The following is a 16,341-nucleotide window of genomic DNA, read 5'->3' as shown; positions in this document are numbered from 1 at the left end:
CGGTATGCTTACCATCTTCTGTTGTTACAATAGCCAGTCAATTGTATACATAGATGCCAGCTTTTGCCATAAACACTTCATATTCTGCTAGTCTTAGCAACACAACTTTGTTTATATCGCAAATTCCAATGAGCGGTCTTGAGCCAACAATGTGTTTGTACAAAAATGGCATGTCAACCCAGTGGGGCAGAAGAGCAAACGCTCAGCCATCTACAGGCAGTAGGTTGTTGTCTTAGGTTAGTAGATTATATAAACTAGTAAGAGTTTTCATGTGAGTTAACAAGATGTGCCATTTGTTAAAAACAAATGCTTGTATGAATAGTAGGTAACGGTCTTGATTGAAAACCCGGTAGAGCCGCAGGTCTTTCGATAATTCTTTTTCGTTAACACTTTTGACAAGATAAACAGAGGAAATCCAATAGCGTGTCACCTTTTCCATTTGTTTGTGGTATTTGTTGGTCACCTTTTACCGGAAAAGGCAATTTTAGGTTACAGCATTGCTGTTTGTGTTCAAGTGACCCGCACTCAGCCATGCCCAAGTTTTGTTAAATGTAAATCGATTAAAATCAATACTTTATGCTATACAACTTCAGTTCTAAAGAAAGATTTATCACTGCATCGTGATAAGAAGCTGTGTTACCTAATATGCTTCACAGAAAAGGAGGATGCTGACAAGACCAAACGTTTGCTTCGCCACGAGGGAATACATGCACTCAGTGCTTCTTAGCAAACATCATCACTGAGAGTATGTTTCACACCTACTCTTGGTACCCGCACACGCTCTCCTTCTCCCCCCTCTCTCTTTTCTCTCCATCTCTCTCTTCATCTCTCTTTTTCCCTCTATCTTGCTCTTCCTCTCTCCCTTTCCCTCTCCTTTCTTTTCCCTCTCCCTTCCTTTCTCTCTCCTTCCCTCTCTTTCCCTCGCCCTCCCTGTCCCTCTACCTCCTTTTCCCTCCCTTTCCCTCTCCCTCCCTTTCCCTCTCCCTCCCTTTCCCTCTCCCTCCCTGTCCCTCTACCTCCTTTTCCCTCCCTGTCCCTCTACCTCCCTTTCCCTCTCCCTCCCTGTCCCTCTACCTCCCTTTCCCTCTCCCTCCCTTTCCCTCTACCTCCCTTTCCCTCTCCCTCCCTTTCCCTCTCCCTTTCCCTCTCCCTCCCTTTCCCTCTCCTTTCTTTTCCCTCTCCCTTCCTTTCTCTCTCCTTCCCTCTCTTTCCCTCGCCCTCCCTGTCCCTCTACCTCCCTTTTCCTCTCCCTCCCTTTCCCTCTCCCTCCCTTTCCCTCTCCCTCCCATTCCCTCCCTCTTCCTCCCTCTCTCTTCCTTTCTCTCTTTCTCTTTTCCTCTCCCTCTCTTTCCCTCTCTTTCTCTTTCCCCCTCTCTCTTTCCCTCTCCATCTCTCTCTCTCTTTCCCTCTATCTCTCTCTCTCAGTTTCTATCTTACGGTCTCTCTTTCTCCCTCTCTTTCCTCCTCTCTCTCTTTCTTTTCCCCCCTTTCTCTCGCAGTCAGTCATTTCAACAAAGGCTGTCTTACGGTTTAGGCTTTATTGTTGACTTCCATGCAGCTCTGTTTCCCACTTTCTCTTACCATCTGTTTGTGTCGAGTTTCCTCAACTTCATGATACGCTTAGCTACATCTTCGTATCTCAGCCTGGGTCTGCCCTGATTCCTCTTTCCTTTGTAGATTTGTGAATATAGATAGTTGTCTTGGCAATTGCCCAATAGCCATCCTGTGCACACATCCTTGCAACTCAGGCCTTTTTTATCAGGATGTCCTCTATGGATAAGAAGCCTGCTTATCATAGGGTTTCTGTGTTTTATTCATATCTTTTCATGTGATATTCATTATGCTGCATAGTTATTTTATCCTGATTACATGCAGTCTCCTCATATGCGTTTGGCACTCACTATTTGATTTCAATGAAACAATCCTCAAAATTTTTTAAAATGCAAATGATATTTATGTCACTAAAAAATTTTTTTGCTAAAATGTGTCCATTCTGTGTTACATCTCAATCTCATCATTCACCTTTGTAAGCTGATAGGTTCTCATGAGTTCTCTCAGCAAAACTGAACCCAGATGACTAATTTAGAGACATCAGGCTAATGTGTTTTGAAGTTGTACCTTACGGTACTACAGTGGGATGTCAGCTCATCGTGAACTGAAGTCCAGAGCAAATGGTTCGACAGCTCAACCGCTGTTATATAAACAAGGAGTTTAGGTTGTGACAATAATTATGTGTAAGAGCGTATAATAGATCTAGAAACATCGGGAGACTACCGTGACAGTCCGTAAGATCATATTACAAGGAATTTAAGGCTATTGTTATTGGCTATAAGCACCAATCCCATTGTTTATTTATAATCATTCTCCACGCACAGAGGATGGCATTTTATTGGATAATTGAAATGCCAAGCTGATGAGCTCGCTGCTGACATTCTGTTCAGAGTGCTTGACTACCGCAGCAGGTAATTGCCTTACAACTTGATACATTCTATTATTGCTTTGAACATCCGAGTTTAATGCCATAAAGCATGACAAATTTTTGTACAAAAATTGTAATGTTTTGAACGTCTGTTGTACTTTATATTGTGTTTTATATTATACATTTGTTAAACTTATTCTGTATAAACATAAAGGAGGAATAGTGATTACGTTTATATATTGGAAAGTTGACTTTGAAACTTATTGAACAATTGATAAATACGATAATATAATATTAGTTGCTCTACTAGATTATGTATGCTAGTAATTATATGATTTTGATCATGCTTGTTAATACCGCTGTTTGCTCATACAAACTCATAGCTGATATAACCAACGTCAAGCATACAATGTTAGAAATACGATAGGTCGTTCGCTAAAAGGATTAAGCCTCAGATAGATATAATACTCATACCAATAGATATATTGGTATGAGTAGGATTTATTTGAAATCAATGTATTTCTAGACACTCAGAGAAGACTGCTCGCCGATACACAATTTTCATAAATTTTTATTAGTTGTGAACTTGAAACTGTTGTAGGTTTTCGAAATGCAAAACTGCTGAGCAAGTTTTACTAGGATTGTTCATATTTACTGATTTACAATGACTCTTATTGAAATATTGCTATCTAAGGATTCAGTAGTAATCAGATAATAGTTTGTTTTTAGATTAACATTATAATAAACTAGTATTTTATTGTAGCAAACGGATATGGAAGTCATGATAGAAATTTCAATCATGCATCTATGGTACAAATTACATATAGTTCAGTTGAAATCGATAAATACTGTTTTCATTAGTTCATTAGCACTTATAAATTTCAATGGAAAAGCTCTTTTCAGATTATTAAATTTTTGTTAGTATTGGGCATTTTCAAATATCAAGATTTCTACAAATGACCAATATTTCAATGAATTCTGTCCATAGCAGTTGCTGAGGTTCTGTTGACTGTGACATCACTTGTTTCATTTTGTACACGATACAAGTTTGGAATGACACTCTTGTGGAATAATCCATATGTTGCAGATTAATGCAGTCACTTTGTTAAAAAAAGACAAGGTAAAAGACACTCCGGTTTCACATAGCGACGCACTTTCGAAAGTTCGGAGTCACTAAAGTGTAGAAAATATTTAAAACAGAATAACTTGCATGGCATTTACTTGCGCATCATTTGATACAAAATTGCGAGTAACGAAAATCGCTTGACTTGCGAGTTTTTGTTGTTTCCATCTTTGCTGGTGACGCAAACTTGCGAGTTAACTGCATCATGGAAACATAGTGATGATTACCTCATGGCTTTTCGAGCCTGCAGTGATGATAAACTCAGCATACCATACTCTGCTACAGTTGGTTGGCAAACTGTTAACCTATAGTATCTATAACAAAAATAATATTATGAAAAACTGCCCAGATATCAAAAAATCTCTCTTTAGCATCCTCTGATTTGGCACTTACTTGCTAATATATATGTATAACTTTTATTGGCATTTATAGTCATCAACAAAATTATGTTTTTCATTATATACCAAAAGAAAAAAACAGAAAAAATAAAAAAAATAATAAAATAAAAAATAATGAAAAAGGTGAGTCGAACCGTTTTGAAAGTTGTGCTCTAATAGTATTGTGGAGGAGTCAGGATAGTGAATTGAAGGTTGTAGTAACAGAAAGTTCATAAACTGAAACATATGATGGTGGATGCAGTATGTTGATGTCACGGAATAGAAAACTATGTTTGTCGTATGTGCGCAAGGATAAACACGAAGATTCTGGGCATAGCTTGTGCAGGATTTTGAAACCTGTAACACAAATACAGAAACAAGCAAGTTTGGGATAAGGTAATATGTTTAAAGATTTTGTGATGTGATGGGTGGAAATGTGGTGAGCTGGAATACATGATCTTCTACACAGATTGTTTGCAAGAGTGTATATTCTAGCAGAAGAGACAGTTAACTTGATTAAATGACTTCAATCTTAAATGCTAATTTGCATAGCAATATTAACAGCCAGTCATTATACAACTATCTTTAGTTTGTCAGGTAAAATACAGTCCACTCTAGCTCTGCGTAACGTCTGACAGACTAGATAAACGAGCAATCGATGGCCGAAGCTGCTTCAAATGGTCCTTGTCCGATCGGCTAAAAAGGAGTTCAATCAATTTCATAGCTAAATTTAAGAGATGCTAATAAATTGCTAGTGATTCAGGAATGAGCAAGTGTGGTTTCCTTAAGAGCATTGACCATTCATTATAGCTGAGCACAATGTGAGCTTTGCTAAATACTCACAGACCGTGTGATTATCATGTTATGCTATTATTAGCTCTAGAGCTAAGAGGTCACAACAAGAAACTTACTATGGTAAATCAAAGAATCAAGTGCAGAACCCAAGGACTTAGGCATTAATTAGCACCATCACCTGTAAATCCGAATGACCTTTTGTTTACTAAGGTTTTACCAATGCCTGAAAGTCCAAAACATACCGCGAGTCGACATAAGTTGGTGTTAATCGCATAATACGGCTACGGAGATGTAGGTAGTTTCTTCCGAGTTGGTTTACCTAAAAGAATGCGCTACTCTAATAATAAACACAGGGCAGTTCAATTCTTTCGTGGTACAGTCAACACGGGATTCTTCGGACTTCCTTAAACTTACAACTGTCTCGGCATTGTCCGAAGAATGACAAGTTTGATCGATAGGTGGTTCTAGCGACAGACGACACAACTGACATATGCGCGTGAGTTTCTTGCCAAAGTATTGTACTGTATTTTTTTATAATTACTAATGTTATTAATATTATACTGTACCCTGTTGCAGGTATAATCATATTTTACTCTCTCGTGTACACTGTATACGCATATTGTAATATGTTGTAACCTAGGAGTATGTGTGTGAGACTAGATAGGCTGTTTAATGTACTATACAGAACTCAATTATCAACATCTGAACTTTTTCAATGTTCGGACATGGAACACTTTGTATTAATAGGAGGGTTTTCTATATAGAGATGAAGTAATGCTGTATAGGTTTAAACCAATAGTCTTTGTTACTTGATAGAGTCAGGGTATGCCACTCATCTGACTCTCAGAGACCATGTTTATAAAGGTAAAAACTTTAATCTCTTGCTTTTTTTAACAATTTGAACATGGCAATTTTTAGATTCCTGCGAATATAAAATTTCACTTAAAATGCAAGCCAGTATCAAATCCTGGTAGCAATGTTTGAAAACCCGTTGCTTAAAAACTTGATGAACGTCAAGCTAACGCAAAATCTTTGTTATTGCACTTAAACTGAATTTAGATGACTCAGCGGTTTTAAAAACCTTAATAGCCTGGGCACCAACAAACATGGACTTTGAGGCTATTTAAATCAAGTCAGCAAAAGCATTAACAAGTAGCAATATCTATAAGTTTATCTATGAAGGCGATTTGTCAGGTAGACGGCTTGAAAGCCGCCACCAATAAAAGAGATATCGCCAATCACATAAACAATATAACCGTGCAATGGCAGTTTATCTAACAACTGATGATTTTCAGGGTGAACAATACTAGTATTAGAAAGCAAGGGCACTTCTAGTCTTATAATAAGCTCATTCCATGGCCTTCCAGGTACACAGGCATTCATTATATAAATGTTTCTAATTATCATGAACAGAAAAAAGTTTCTTTTTAAGTTAAAATATACAAAAAATCTTAACAAAAGTTTACAAGTTGTTTTACATAATAATAATAATAATACCGCGATATATCATGAATAGTTTATTTGCAGTATCAAATCCTCTGGTAATTTTTGGAAATCGTGAAACTCTGGATATAAGCTTCCACTAGCTTTTATCTACAAAATGTCTCACCGGTTTATGAGCTGTTTCTACAATGCATATTACTTAAGTAATTAGTGAATTTAAATTAAAAAGTTATAAGCCTAGCATTTATATATATATTTCTCAAAGTAGGCCTATGTTGTCTGTCTGCATTAATAATAAATCCGACTTTATCATTGTGTATCTGTCTAATAGTCCGAGTGAACACTACGACCAATTTTATCTACACTTCTCACACATATGCTCCGTGCCTTCCTGCAGACCATTAAAATATTTCATTTCAAAACTCTATCTGGTTCCTAAGAACCAGCCCTCTTAAACAACCACCTGCTGGCTATTTAACTGAAAATGAAATACATCTCAGGCATAGTTGGAATTTCTACTAATTGGTATATTAAAACCTGCATGAAACATACAGTAGACATATAATTGTGGTACCGTATTTATTGATATTGCATCTCAGGGAGCTATTGCCATCTCAAAAAAACTTTACAGTCTGGCAGCTGCGTTGGTGTTAGCTTATGTAATCTTCTGCTCTTCTTGTCACCTAAGGCATTTTAATCTAACTTTGAATCTCATACCCTTACGGGGATGTTAAAGTACTATTTATATCTGCCAAGACTAATTATCTTTGCTAGTCATTGCTTTTCTGTCTCTAATAAGCTTCTTTTGAGTTTCCTGTGTATGAATCCATCGGGAAGATGGTAGAGGGTCTGGGTGGGAAAGGGGCCCTTTGTGATATCACACTCTTTTTGAATCTGATAGGAGCCGGTGATAAGCTATATTACAACAGTAATTGCGTCCGGACGTTGTGTGAATTTATAACCTGTTAATAGGCAGAGATGTAAAAGCTAAAGATCGATATTTAGGATCAAGGGACAGACTAGACAGATGGAAGATTGGTTGACAGGTGTTTGGGGCCACTATTAGAGAATTGTGTATTGTAATTGTCATTCATTGTATTCGTAATACCTAAGTCCCATCAGTGTTCTCAGAGCCGGCTACTTGTGCTGTAGAAACGCTTTGTATCTTGTTTAAATGCCAACTTTGAACGAATAGAACAATCATTAGATCATAATGATTATATAGCTGCCGACCGAGCTCAGCTGTGAAAATATTTCAGTTTTTCTTGTTAGTTTGCCAGATACTGATGCCTTTGATAGTTTTAAAAATAAGCTTTGAGTCTGCCTCTGCAACACGGTAATGTTTGAGGAATGTCAAAACAGGCTAAGACTAGGTTCATTATTTGACGATTGATCCAGTGAAATGTAGGAGTGAGAAAGCCATTAGTAAGGGTTTAGGAAGGCGGTCACTCTCTAAAAAGTCATTTTGCTTTAGCTGTTTACTCTTAAAGTAGGGCCACACGAGACAAAATTCTCACGAAATCGGCGAAATTTGGACGAAACGATTCGTACGAATTGACATTTGGACGAATTCGTCCATTGTTGGTTGCGCACAATGAACGAATCCTGAATTGGACGAAACGCCAGAAGTTCCTACGAATCGTTGTTTGATTGGTCGGTTGAAAAGGTTAGTTGAATGTTGAAGGTCGTTTTCTTTGGCGCATGTTTGTACTGAAGCAAATGACTGAAACGGAATCGGCTTCAATTTATCACCGCTTTCTGATTGGCTAGTTGAAAGTTAGTTTTGTACGAATCCGTGGTGGGGAAACTCCGTGTGGTAGGTCAGAAATTTCGTACAAATGGAATTTCCCAGATTAGTTGAAATTACACGATGCTGTGGCCCTACCGTTACAGTGGAGTTAATTTTCAGATACCACCCACCCCACATTGATTTTCCTAACACCCCATGACAGCTCACTCTCCTGTGGGAACACATTAGCTTATTATTTTCGTCTTTGGTAGTTTTGTCACTTTCTAACTATATAAGTCAATGGGAGGAGTCCATCTAAAATCTTAACAGATGTTGTTAATCTCCAAATTGTCACGAAATTCTATAGAAATGTGCTTTGTTTTGATAGGAAACAATAGAACCCTTCGGTAAGAGCAACGGGGTGACAATGGAGCTGCACATAGAAGAGCTGTCCGACATCGAGAACAAGGACAGTCTCCTGGACATTTCTATGAGCCCAACAAGCTCTCTCATCCCAGTTCTTCCTGCCCTGGAGGAGATACATGTACATGAAAGTGAGCACATGAAATTTGTCAATCAGCTGAGGGAACGATTTTTCGCTGATGTTTATGGTAGTGGTGACAGCAAGAGGTCACCAGCGAACCACAGACTCAAGGTAAGGCTTTGTTATGACTACATGGAATGCTTAAAGGCTTGTTCACACTATATCGCCATATGTCGGGCTTGTCCTCTCGCTCATTATTTATCAACTATGTGCACCGTAAACCGATGACATCGTTGATGCAACGCGTTCTGTCGGGAAGATTACAGCTGACAAATATTCCCGATAGTTCTCCGAACATCCATGACAGCCTGTGCAATGTGTACCCCTTTGGCGATGGTGATTGGTCGTCATGGATTGCTCAATCTATATTTTCTTTCATCGCAGTTGCTGCGGGACTAGCTTTTCATCATTTCCACGACTGCATTATGTAATGAGAGCACTGCAGACTATTCGCTGATGTTAACGCGAATGGGTTTGTGATAGTGTGAACAATGTTATCCCCAACAACCACCAAAGTATTGTGAGATTAATACAGACATACAGCGATACAGGGTGAACCAACCTAAGGCAACAGCAACTAACAGATTTTGGGCGATGCTACTAATTAGGAAAATCTTACATAGAGGAGCAACGATTAAATTTTAAATAAGACGCGTGAGCGACATAGATTAAACATTGCAGGTTGATACACTTGTCTAAAGCTTTAGTTTCTTTGCATCCACTCTATGATTTCACAACTGCTACAAGACACACGTGACGAGATAACTCTCTCATTACTTGACTTCCTCAGGGCTCGTAGTACTAATCCTCAGCTAAAAATGAACCTTCCTATTATGGTTCTCACATAGCATTGCAAGGCCTCAAAAGATAGCCAGCATTCAGTTAAGAAAAATAAAACACCATAAAATAATTTTGTTTCTTAAAATTGTCTGATCCTGTTTGAGGTTTTTTTTAGTACATTCACACTTGCCAACTCCGCTTCCAATGTTTTATGGTCTGTTACGTCATTTTATGACAAATTGTGTAAAAAGGCTAGCAGGTAAATAAATGCTGCCTCGTGGAATTTCTTGTCAAAGAATACGGTAAACCAAATTGCATTCATGTAGTTTCCTAAAAAGCCACAGTACTGACTGACCAAACAGTTCCTTAGGTAACCTCAGTAACCTTTATCTCTGAAGAATGACAGGCTGCTCAGGTTACTGTTGGAGTAAACAGCTGTCAGTGTTCTTACATAGATGAAAGCTGTCATAATGCCAACTTACGGGTCCAAAGGATATTTAAGGTGTTTCCAGCAGTGGTGCCTCTTTCTCCAACCATTGTTTACTAATATTTAAAAAGAGATTAAATATTGCTGCTCCTCCTACAGCTGAAGCGCACTGGAGGCGATAGGAGAGTTGTTGCAAGATGCTAGTGCAGTAGACGCTCTCATAACATAAACTACAAAGTTACACAAATTCCAGTTAACATACAAATTAATGTAAAGTTTTGCTTCGTATTATGTAAGAAACTTCATATTATGTAAAGCGTCAAGTCAGTCCAAGTTCTCAAATTCAATTTGAGTAACTGTGACAATTTTGAGTACTGCTTCATGGAAATTAGTGAGCGAGATAATAGGTCACTTGTTAAAGGTTGACTTGCAACAAAATTCACATTACAGTTATTTGATATGAAAGGATTCACCATGTCTTACTCTGTTGTGTTGTAGGTGCAAAATACATGTATGTGGGAATGTGATTACAAGCTCTTAAAAGCTCAAAAACAAACAGTTAATCACAGCCACACAAAACCGCTGTAGTTTGGATTCTCTTTCCAAAACGGCTCAAATGTGACGTAGTTGTGAGAGATGGTTTCCGTTTACACTTTCATGCAACCTTATTCGTCGAAATATTTCACAAATATACTTCACGCATGCAATAAAACCATGTCTATTGTTCTTACGCGTCTGTTTTATCGTCATTTTAATGCTGTCACTTTTAGCACTGATATCTTATAACTTACCGTAAAATATTGTTTAATTTTTTAGCCTTAGCTTGAAGGAGTACATATCATTGTCTGATAATCATGACAAGCCTGTTGGTCATTTGTGATAATCGAAAAATGCTGCAGAAATTATTTGCGAAGTATTGGGTCACATGAACAGATTACGACTTGCCGATTAGACCAAACCGAAACAAAACTGTAAAGTAGCGAGCATCTATATTTGATACGGGGTCATCGGTAAAACCCGAAGTGTTTGTCATAAACTAGTGTTACGATAAGTTTTATATTGAGCTTTTTATTGCCCTTTCAATTCACGGGAGAACATCACGTAACAAGACGATAACCAAATTTCATGACTACGTCAGAGAAATAAAGAGATTCCAATATACGGCGGCTTTTCGGTTTTGAGCTTTTAAGAGCTTGTAATCACATTTCCACATATGTGGCACCTACAACACAACAGAGTAAGACATGGTAATCTTTTTATACCAAATAACTGTAATGTGAATTTTGTTGCAAGTCAACCTTTAACAAGTGACCTATTATCTCGCTCACTAATTTCCATGAAGCAGTATTATATCAGTGATGTTAGACATATCTGACACACTTCTATGCCCACACATTAGTTGATCTACAGTAAAGCATTGTCAATTATCGTCATCATTAATTATCATGGAGAAAAATCCAATCGTAACATTGTAAATCTATATATATATAAATCTCAATGTTTGTTGGCTTTTTGTTGGTCTGTCGTTCCTGTGTCCAGTTATTGCGATTTAGATTTATTAATCCAAATGACAACCACATGACATTGGAGTTAAATTTGTGAGTTTCAAACCACAAGTCTACAAACAAGCTCGCTCAACCACTATGCCAATCCTTTCTTGTCATTCTCAATTAACTTATTAACCCTTATCACGATTGCACACGCTAATTATGTACTTTTTAATGTTAAGTAATATTATCTTTGATGTTTGTTTTCCTTGTGAACATTTTTTACAAACTTTGTCAAAAATCATAACTTTTTTTGTAATTTTCAAATGTACCATTTCAATTTCAAATGTGCCACAACACCACTCCTTTTAAAGCAATAGAGTAGTTGTTGCCTTAAAATGGGGTACACAATGTCATGTGACCACTAAGTAGGACAGGGTCATTGATAGTGGACTAAATATGTTGTAAAAAGAAATGTATTGCAATATCTTGAAATTGCCATGTCTTGAGACTTTATATAAATTCTAGTTTGCCTGGATGTTCTGAGCACCGTGAGAGATTGTAATGCGTAATCATTAAGTCCATAATTAATTCATGGAGTGGTGTAATGGTTAGTGTGCTGGTATGTTAATCGAAGTATTCAAGTTCAATTCTCATGGGAGGTATTTTTTTCTTAATGCTCTTAGAGTAGCTTCTGACAGACTTGGACAAAACTGACCCTGCTCTTTGTAGTAAAGATATTTAGTTTATGATAACTGAATAACTGTCTTGTGACAAACAAGTTTGATATGGACCATAAACATTTAGTTCACAGGTCATCAATAGAGTGATTAATGTGTCAGTCACATATTGCTGAAAGTGACATGTAGAAGATAACTCCAAGTGTATAGATTTGTATCGGACTAAACGAATTTTTATCGCAACCCTTATTTCCTGATAAATATTTTTTGATATTTTGTTTTGTGTACCTTTCTAGGGTATGTGTAGGAAGTGTGACGTCACCCAAACTATGCAAGTAACTGGTACATTTATTTTTGCTAATATGTGTCATGATCACAGAAACCATGGTTAAGTCGGGATTCTAAGATTTAGAGTTATCTACACTAGCAGAAGGAGAAATTTCTCACAGCTATTTTGCAAAAATCTTTTGATTCTAGCTTAATTACAGCAGATTCTATGGTAAAAAAACTGAATGCCCGTTTACCATTAGTGCGAAAACGTAGCTTTGATAAAACTGGTGTTAAAGTTTGAGAAACGAAAACCAATGCACAATTTTGTTTACATTTCAAAACATCATAGCAACAAATATCAAGAAGTTGGGATATTTATCTAGATTTCTGTATTTACATTCAAAAAATGATGCTGAATTTAAAAATCTAAACAGATTTTAGCTGGTTGTCATAGAAATAGCTTTATATTTATAAAAAAAAAACGTATTACTTCATTTTGCAGATATTAAAAACGGCTTGACAGTATCGCGATATTGGGCACAGCCAAATCATCAACAAAATCTTTAAAAAAATAACAACAGTAACATATTGCACACCATCGATCACTATAATATACTTCGATCTTGTAAATTCGAATGATTGTTCTCAAAATTAAATCTGAAAACAATGTTATAAAATCGAATAATTATTCTTACAATTAAATATTGTAATAAGTTTGTAAGAATTGTTAGGAAAATATCACCGTAATTCCCTTTACTTTCACTGTTTTTGACATCATTTGGAATACCAAAGTACTCATTATAAGTGTCCAGAATGTCAAAGTTATCTTTAAAATCAGCAAAAAAGAAACGATTATATTTATCGGATGCCATTTTTCAGTACTTCCTGTTTAGCATAGGAACGGTTTTAAGGTTTTTTTTCTCCTAGGGTTAAAGACTTCTATTGGCTAAACTGATTTCAGATTCAGAAAGATCCCTCTTTGATTGGTCCAGATGCACGTGTTACAAAAATCGTTACCAATATTATAAATTCAGTTAGTGCAACTTCAAAGTCGGATAACTCAACTTCGTGATTTGCGACTTAACCATGGTTTCTGTGACCGCGACCCATATACTGTATCAAAGCTTATCCAATAAATAGCTTATAAATTGACTTCAGTTTTGGCAACGCTTGAAATATATTTGCTAATATCTCAATAACCCTCAAAATGTTGCTGTGTTTACAGAGAAGTATGACAGAAAGGGGGCCGCGGAAGCCACCGAGAGACTATTCCTTTGATAGCGGCTTGTCTAGTCCAGGATCTAATATATCTTACGATGAGGTGTTTCAAACCGCCCCAAGAATGACCAGGCACATGAGTATGGATGGAATGCAGATGGACCGTCACAAAATCTATAAGAGTGTGCGTGATTTGCAAGACGAAGCGCAGAAAGTACAACACATTGTTGAAGACATGACGTCAACTCAAACAATGAGACGGCGTCGTAAAATGTCGGCAGGACTGTCTATCTACGCGAGGAAGCTTAGAGCGAAACACTCTCTCAGTCTGTACAGTCCGATAGCTCCGGTGGAGCCTGAGTGCGCTCAGAGGTTTGATGAAATCATAGCTCGTTTAAAAGGATGTGAGCCGTCTGCTGACGAAGCTCATATATGCGAGGAAGAGGAGTGTGACCCTAATTGTGAAATGAAAAAATTAGCTACAGATACAAATTTTGAAATACAGAACTCAACCAATGATCAGGAAAACTATACGTTGACACCAACTTCTCCAGACACCGATGATGTATTTACCGTGGAGGAACAACCACCTAATGAAGAGATAAGTGAAAAATTGCTTACTGTGCACGATGAAACGGATCTAGCTAGGGTCCCAAAAAATGCGGAAAATATTCCACAAAATGCTGTCACCATTAGTAACATAGACTATGAAGATACACGTGAGAATCCAGAAGTTTATCTTGAAAGTAACTTGATTGATATGTCTAACAACAAAGATGCTGCAAGTGAAAAAAGCATTTCTCAAGCCGACATCCGTGAAAGTCTAGAAGACGATGAAGGCATTTTAAAAATTGAAACCAGTGATGTCTATGAAAATGAGCCGCGTCAAACAGATTTTAATGCGAAAATCATGGAAACAGACAGTCTCAACAACATTGCTGGTTATGAGAATGAAGAAGAAACGAAAAGTTGGTCAGCTGAAGTCATGGAAGAGATTGTAACAGTAAGATTGGCATCGCGGCAGCAAGGTCATAACTCTATTGATGAAACTGACCAATCGTCGCCTGTCACGTGTGTGCCAGATAGAATGTGCCAATCCATGGTTGAAGAGCCAGTAACAGATAAAACAGATATTAAAAGTTTACTAAGAAGTATCTCCTTCCAGAAGCCTCATCTCCTGAGCAATTCTACTTGCAGACTTCGTAGAACTGACAGCGGTGAGTCATCATTTTATATTTTCATATAAGAACTTCCTTAATAGTTTTTGTCACCGAACACCTTGTGAGGGCAATCTCACACTCATTGTTTTAAATAAAACACAAAGGCTTAAAACAATGAAAATCATGCATATTTATAATATAAAAAACAGCATGTTATAGGAAAGTCATTTTAAAAAGAATCTAACGTTGTCAAACTCATATGCTCAAATCTCAAACTCATGGGCAGCAGCATATAAAAGACTTGGTGATTGGCTGTGACTAGTTATAAAAAAACTTTGACCTGAGACTTTTTTGGGACAACAAATACTTTCTTCTGACCTTATTACAACTTCTTTTTAACCTACTTTACGACTCTCTCAACATTGATTTTTTTAAAGATAAACTTATTTTTATTTGTGTAAATACTGAGATTTTTCAGTCACAAATAAAATACGATCAATTAATACAATAAATTAAATCTACAATTATTTTATGAAGCCTGGATTCAAAATAAAACAACCGTAAACTGTTTTTCCTCTGCGTTAGTTTATTGTTAATAAGTATGTTCACAGTTCGATTTTGTGTTGCATTTTTTAAAACTTATTAATTCATATTTTAGAGTTGATATTTAAAAAATGGCATGAATAGTATTATATTTAACAATTCAACTTACGTCCAGACAGACTTACGCCCTGTCAGTTGGAACGCAGTGGTGAGACGAGGATGCGAACTGTTTTGTGCCAGTTGTGCAGCTAGTTAGGATAATCATGTTGATTAAAGCGGAGTGTGATGACTAATCGAACCTAGTGGTTTGTCTTATAGCGCGGTCTGTAATGTGTGGGGAAAAGTTACATTGATAAAATGTATGGTAAGAGCTGTAACAAGGTAAAGAGGTACAAGAAAAAATGAAGGCTGCTGGCTGTACTTGTGGTGCCGATTGTTTTCATATCAAAACTTTGGAATGTAAAGAAATTATTATCGTTTCTTTGTTATACTTCCACTGACAGTGTAGCTGATTACAGAGATAATATATATATTGTTACTGCTTTAGATAACGATGTTTGGATTGAGAGAGAAAAGCCGACACAGGCCAATAACATAAGCAGTGTGTCACTGTCTACGACAAGCAAGAAGAACTCGAGATGGAATGCCTTCAGCAGAATATTTTCTTTCCGATCGAGTAGACGGCCAGTCTTGAAATCTTAGAGACAGATATTACAGATTTTATGTAAATAAATTTACACAAGAGATTAGATATAATACATTCACCTTGAAACAAATAGGTCAACATGACATTTACCTAAAATAATTCAATATGGCAAGGAAGTACAGAACAAAATAATTTGCTTGAAATAATATAAATTACCTTCTCATGTTTATTGATACCTCTTTGGCTCTTCCTATCTATTTATTGCACTGCACTGAGGTGTTCATATTCAGCATAGCATGAATACGATTGATAATTTGCTTGGCATCGTGACCAACAGCGCAGACCGAGTTACATGGCCTGATTACAGGAGTACAGCAACAGTCAACCACAATGACAAGCACTCGGGTGGGGCTTTCGATATACCATCAACTACAACAATGAATGCCACCTGCTGCTTTTTTTGGCAAACATACAATGATGAGAAGATCAAATTTTAAGTCCCTGAACAGTTGGAACAAAAACATGTCATAAGATTTACCTAATTTCTTTGTTAACATCAGGGATTACTTCGAGTGATAGTAAAAGCAGTAAACTTTATGAGTAATATTTTTCATTAGTTTTTATTGCTTTAACATGAAAATCATTTGAAAATTCATCATGCATGTAGTCTATTTAAAGCTCAACCGATTGTTGTAAAAGC

At 36.9% G+C, this 16,341-nt stretch overlaps 1 protein-coding gene across 1 annotated transcript; it reads left to right on the top strand.

Annotated features, from left to right (window-relative positions):
• The first annotated feature begins 2,399 nt into the window (after positions 1 to 2,399).
• On the top strand, positions 2,400 to 16,092 carry LOC137387449 (uncharacterized). Its single transcript, XM_068073875.1, has 4 exons — positions 2,400 to 2,462; positions 8,275 to 8,541; positions 13,300 to 14,509; positions 15,543 to 16,092. The coding sequence occupies exons 2-4, from the start codon at positions 8,314 to 8,316 to the stop codon at positions 15,695 to 15,697; spliced, it is 1,593 nt and encodes a 530-aa protein (XP_067929976.1). The 5' UTR covers positions 2,400 to 2,462; positions 8,275 to 8,313; the 3' UTR covers positions 15,698 to 16,092.
• Positions 16,093 to 16,341: the final 249 nt, after the last annotated feature.

This window comes from Watersipora subatra, chromosome 2 (assembly GCF_963576615.1).
Source record: "Watersipora subatra chromosome 2, tzWatSuba1.1, whole genome shotgun sequence".
NCBI lineage: Eukaryota > Metazoa > Bryozoa > Gymnolaemata > Cheilostomatida > Watersiporidae > Watersipora > Watersipora subatra.
This window is presented reverse-complemented; position numbering and strand designations above follow the sequence as displayed.

Excerpts from the sequence above, each read along its gene's own strand:
- LOC137387449 (XM_068073875.1), top strand. The coding sequence starts at position 8,314 with ATGGAGCTGCACATAGAAGAGCTGTCCGACATCGAGAACAAGGACAGT. Across the intron at positions 8,542-13,299 it reads CAGCGAACCACAGACTCAAG|AGAAGTATGACAGAAAGGGG; the intron begins GTAAGGCTTTGT and ends CTGTGTTTACAG. Across the intron at positions 14,510-15,542 it reads ACTTCGTAGAACTGACAGCG|ATAACGATGTTTGGATTGAG; the intron begins GTGAGTCATCAT and ends TTACTGCTTTAG.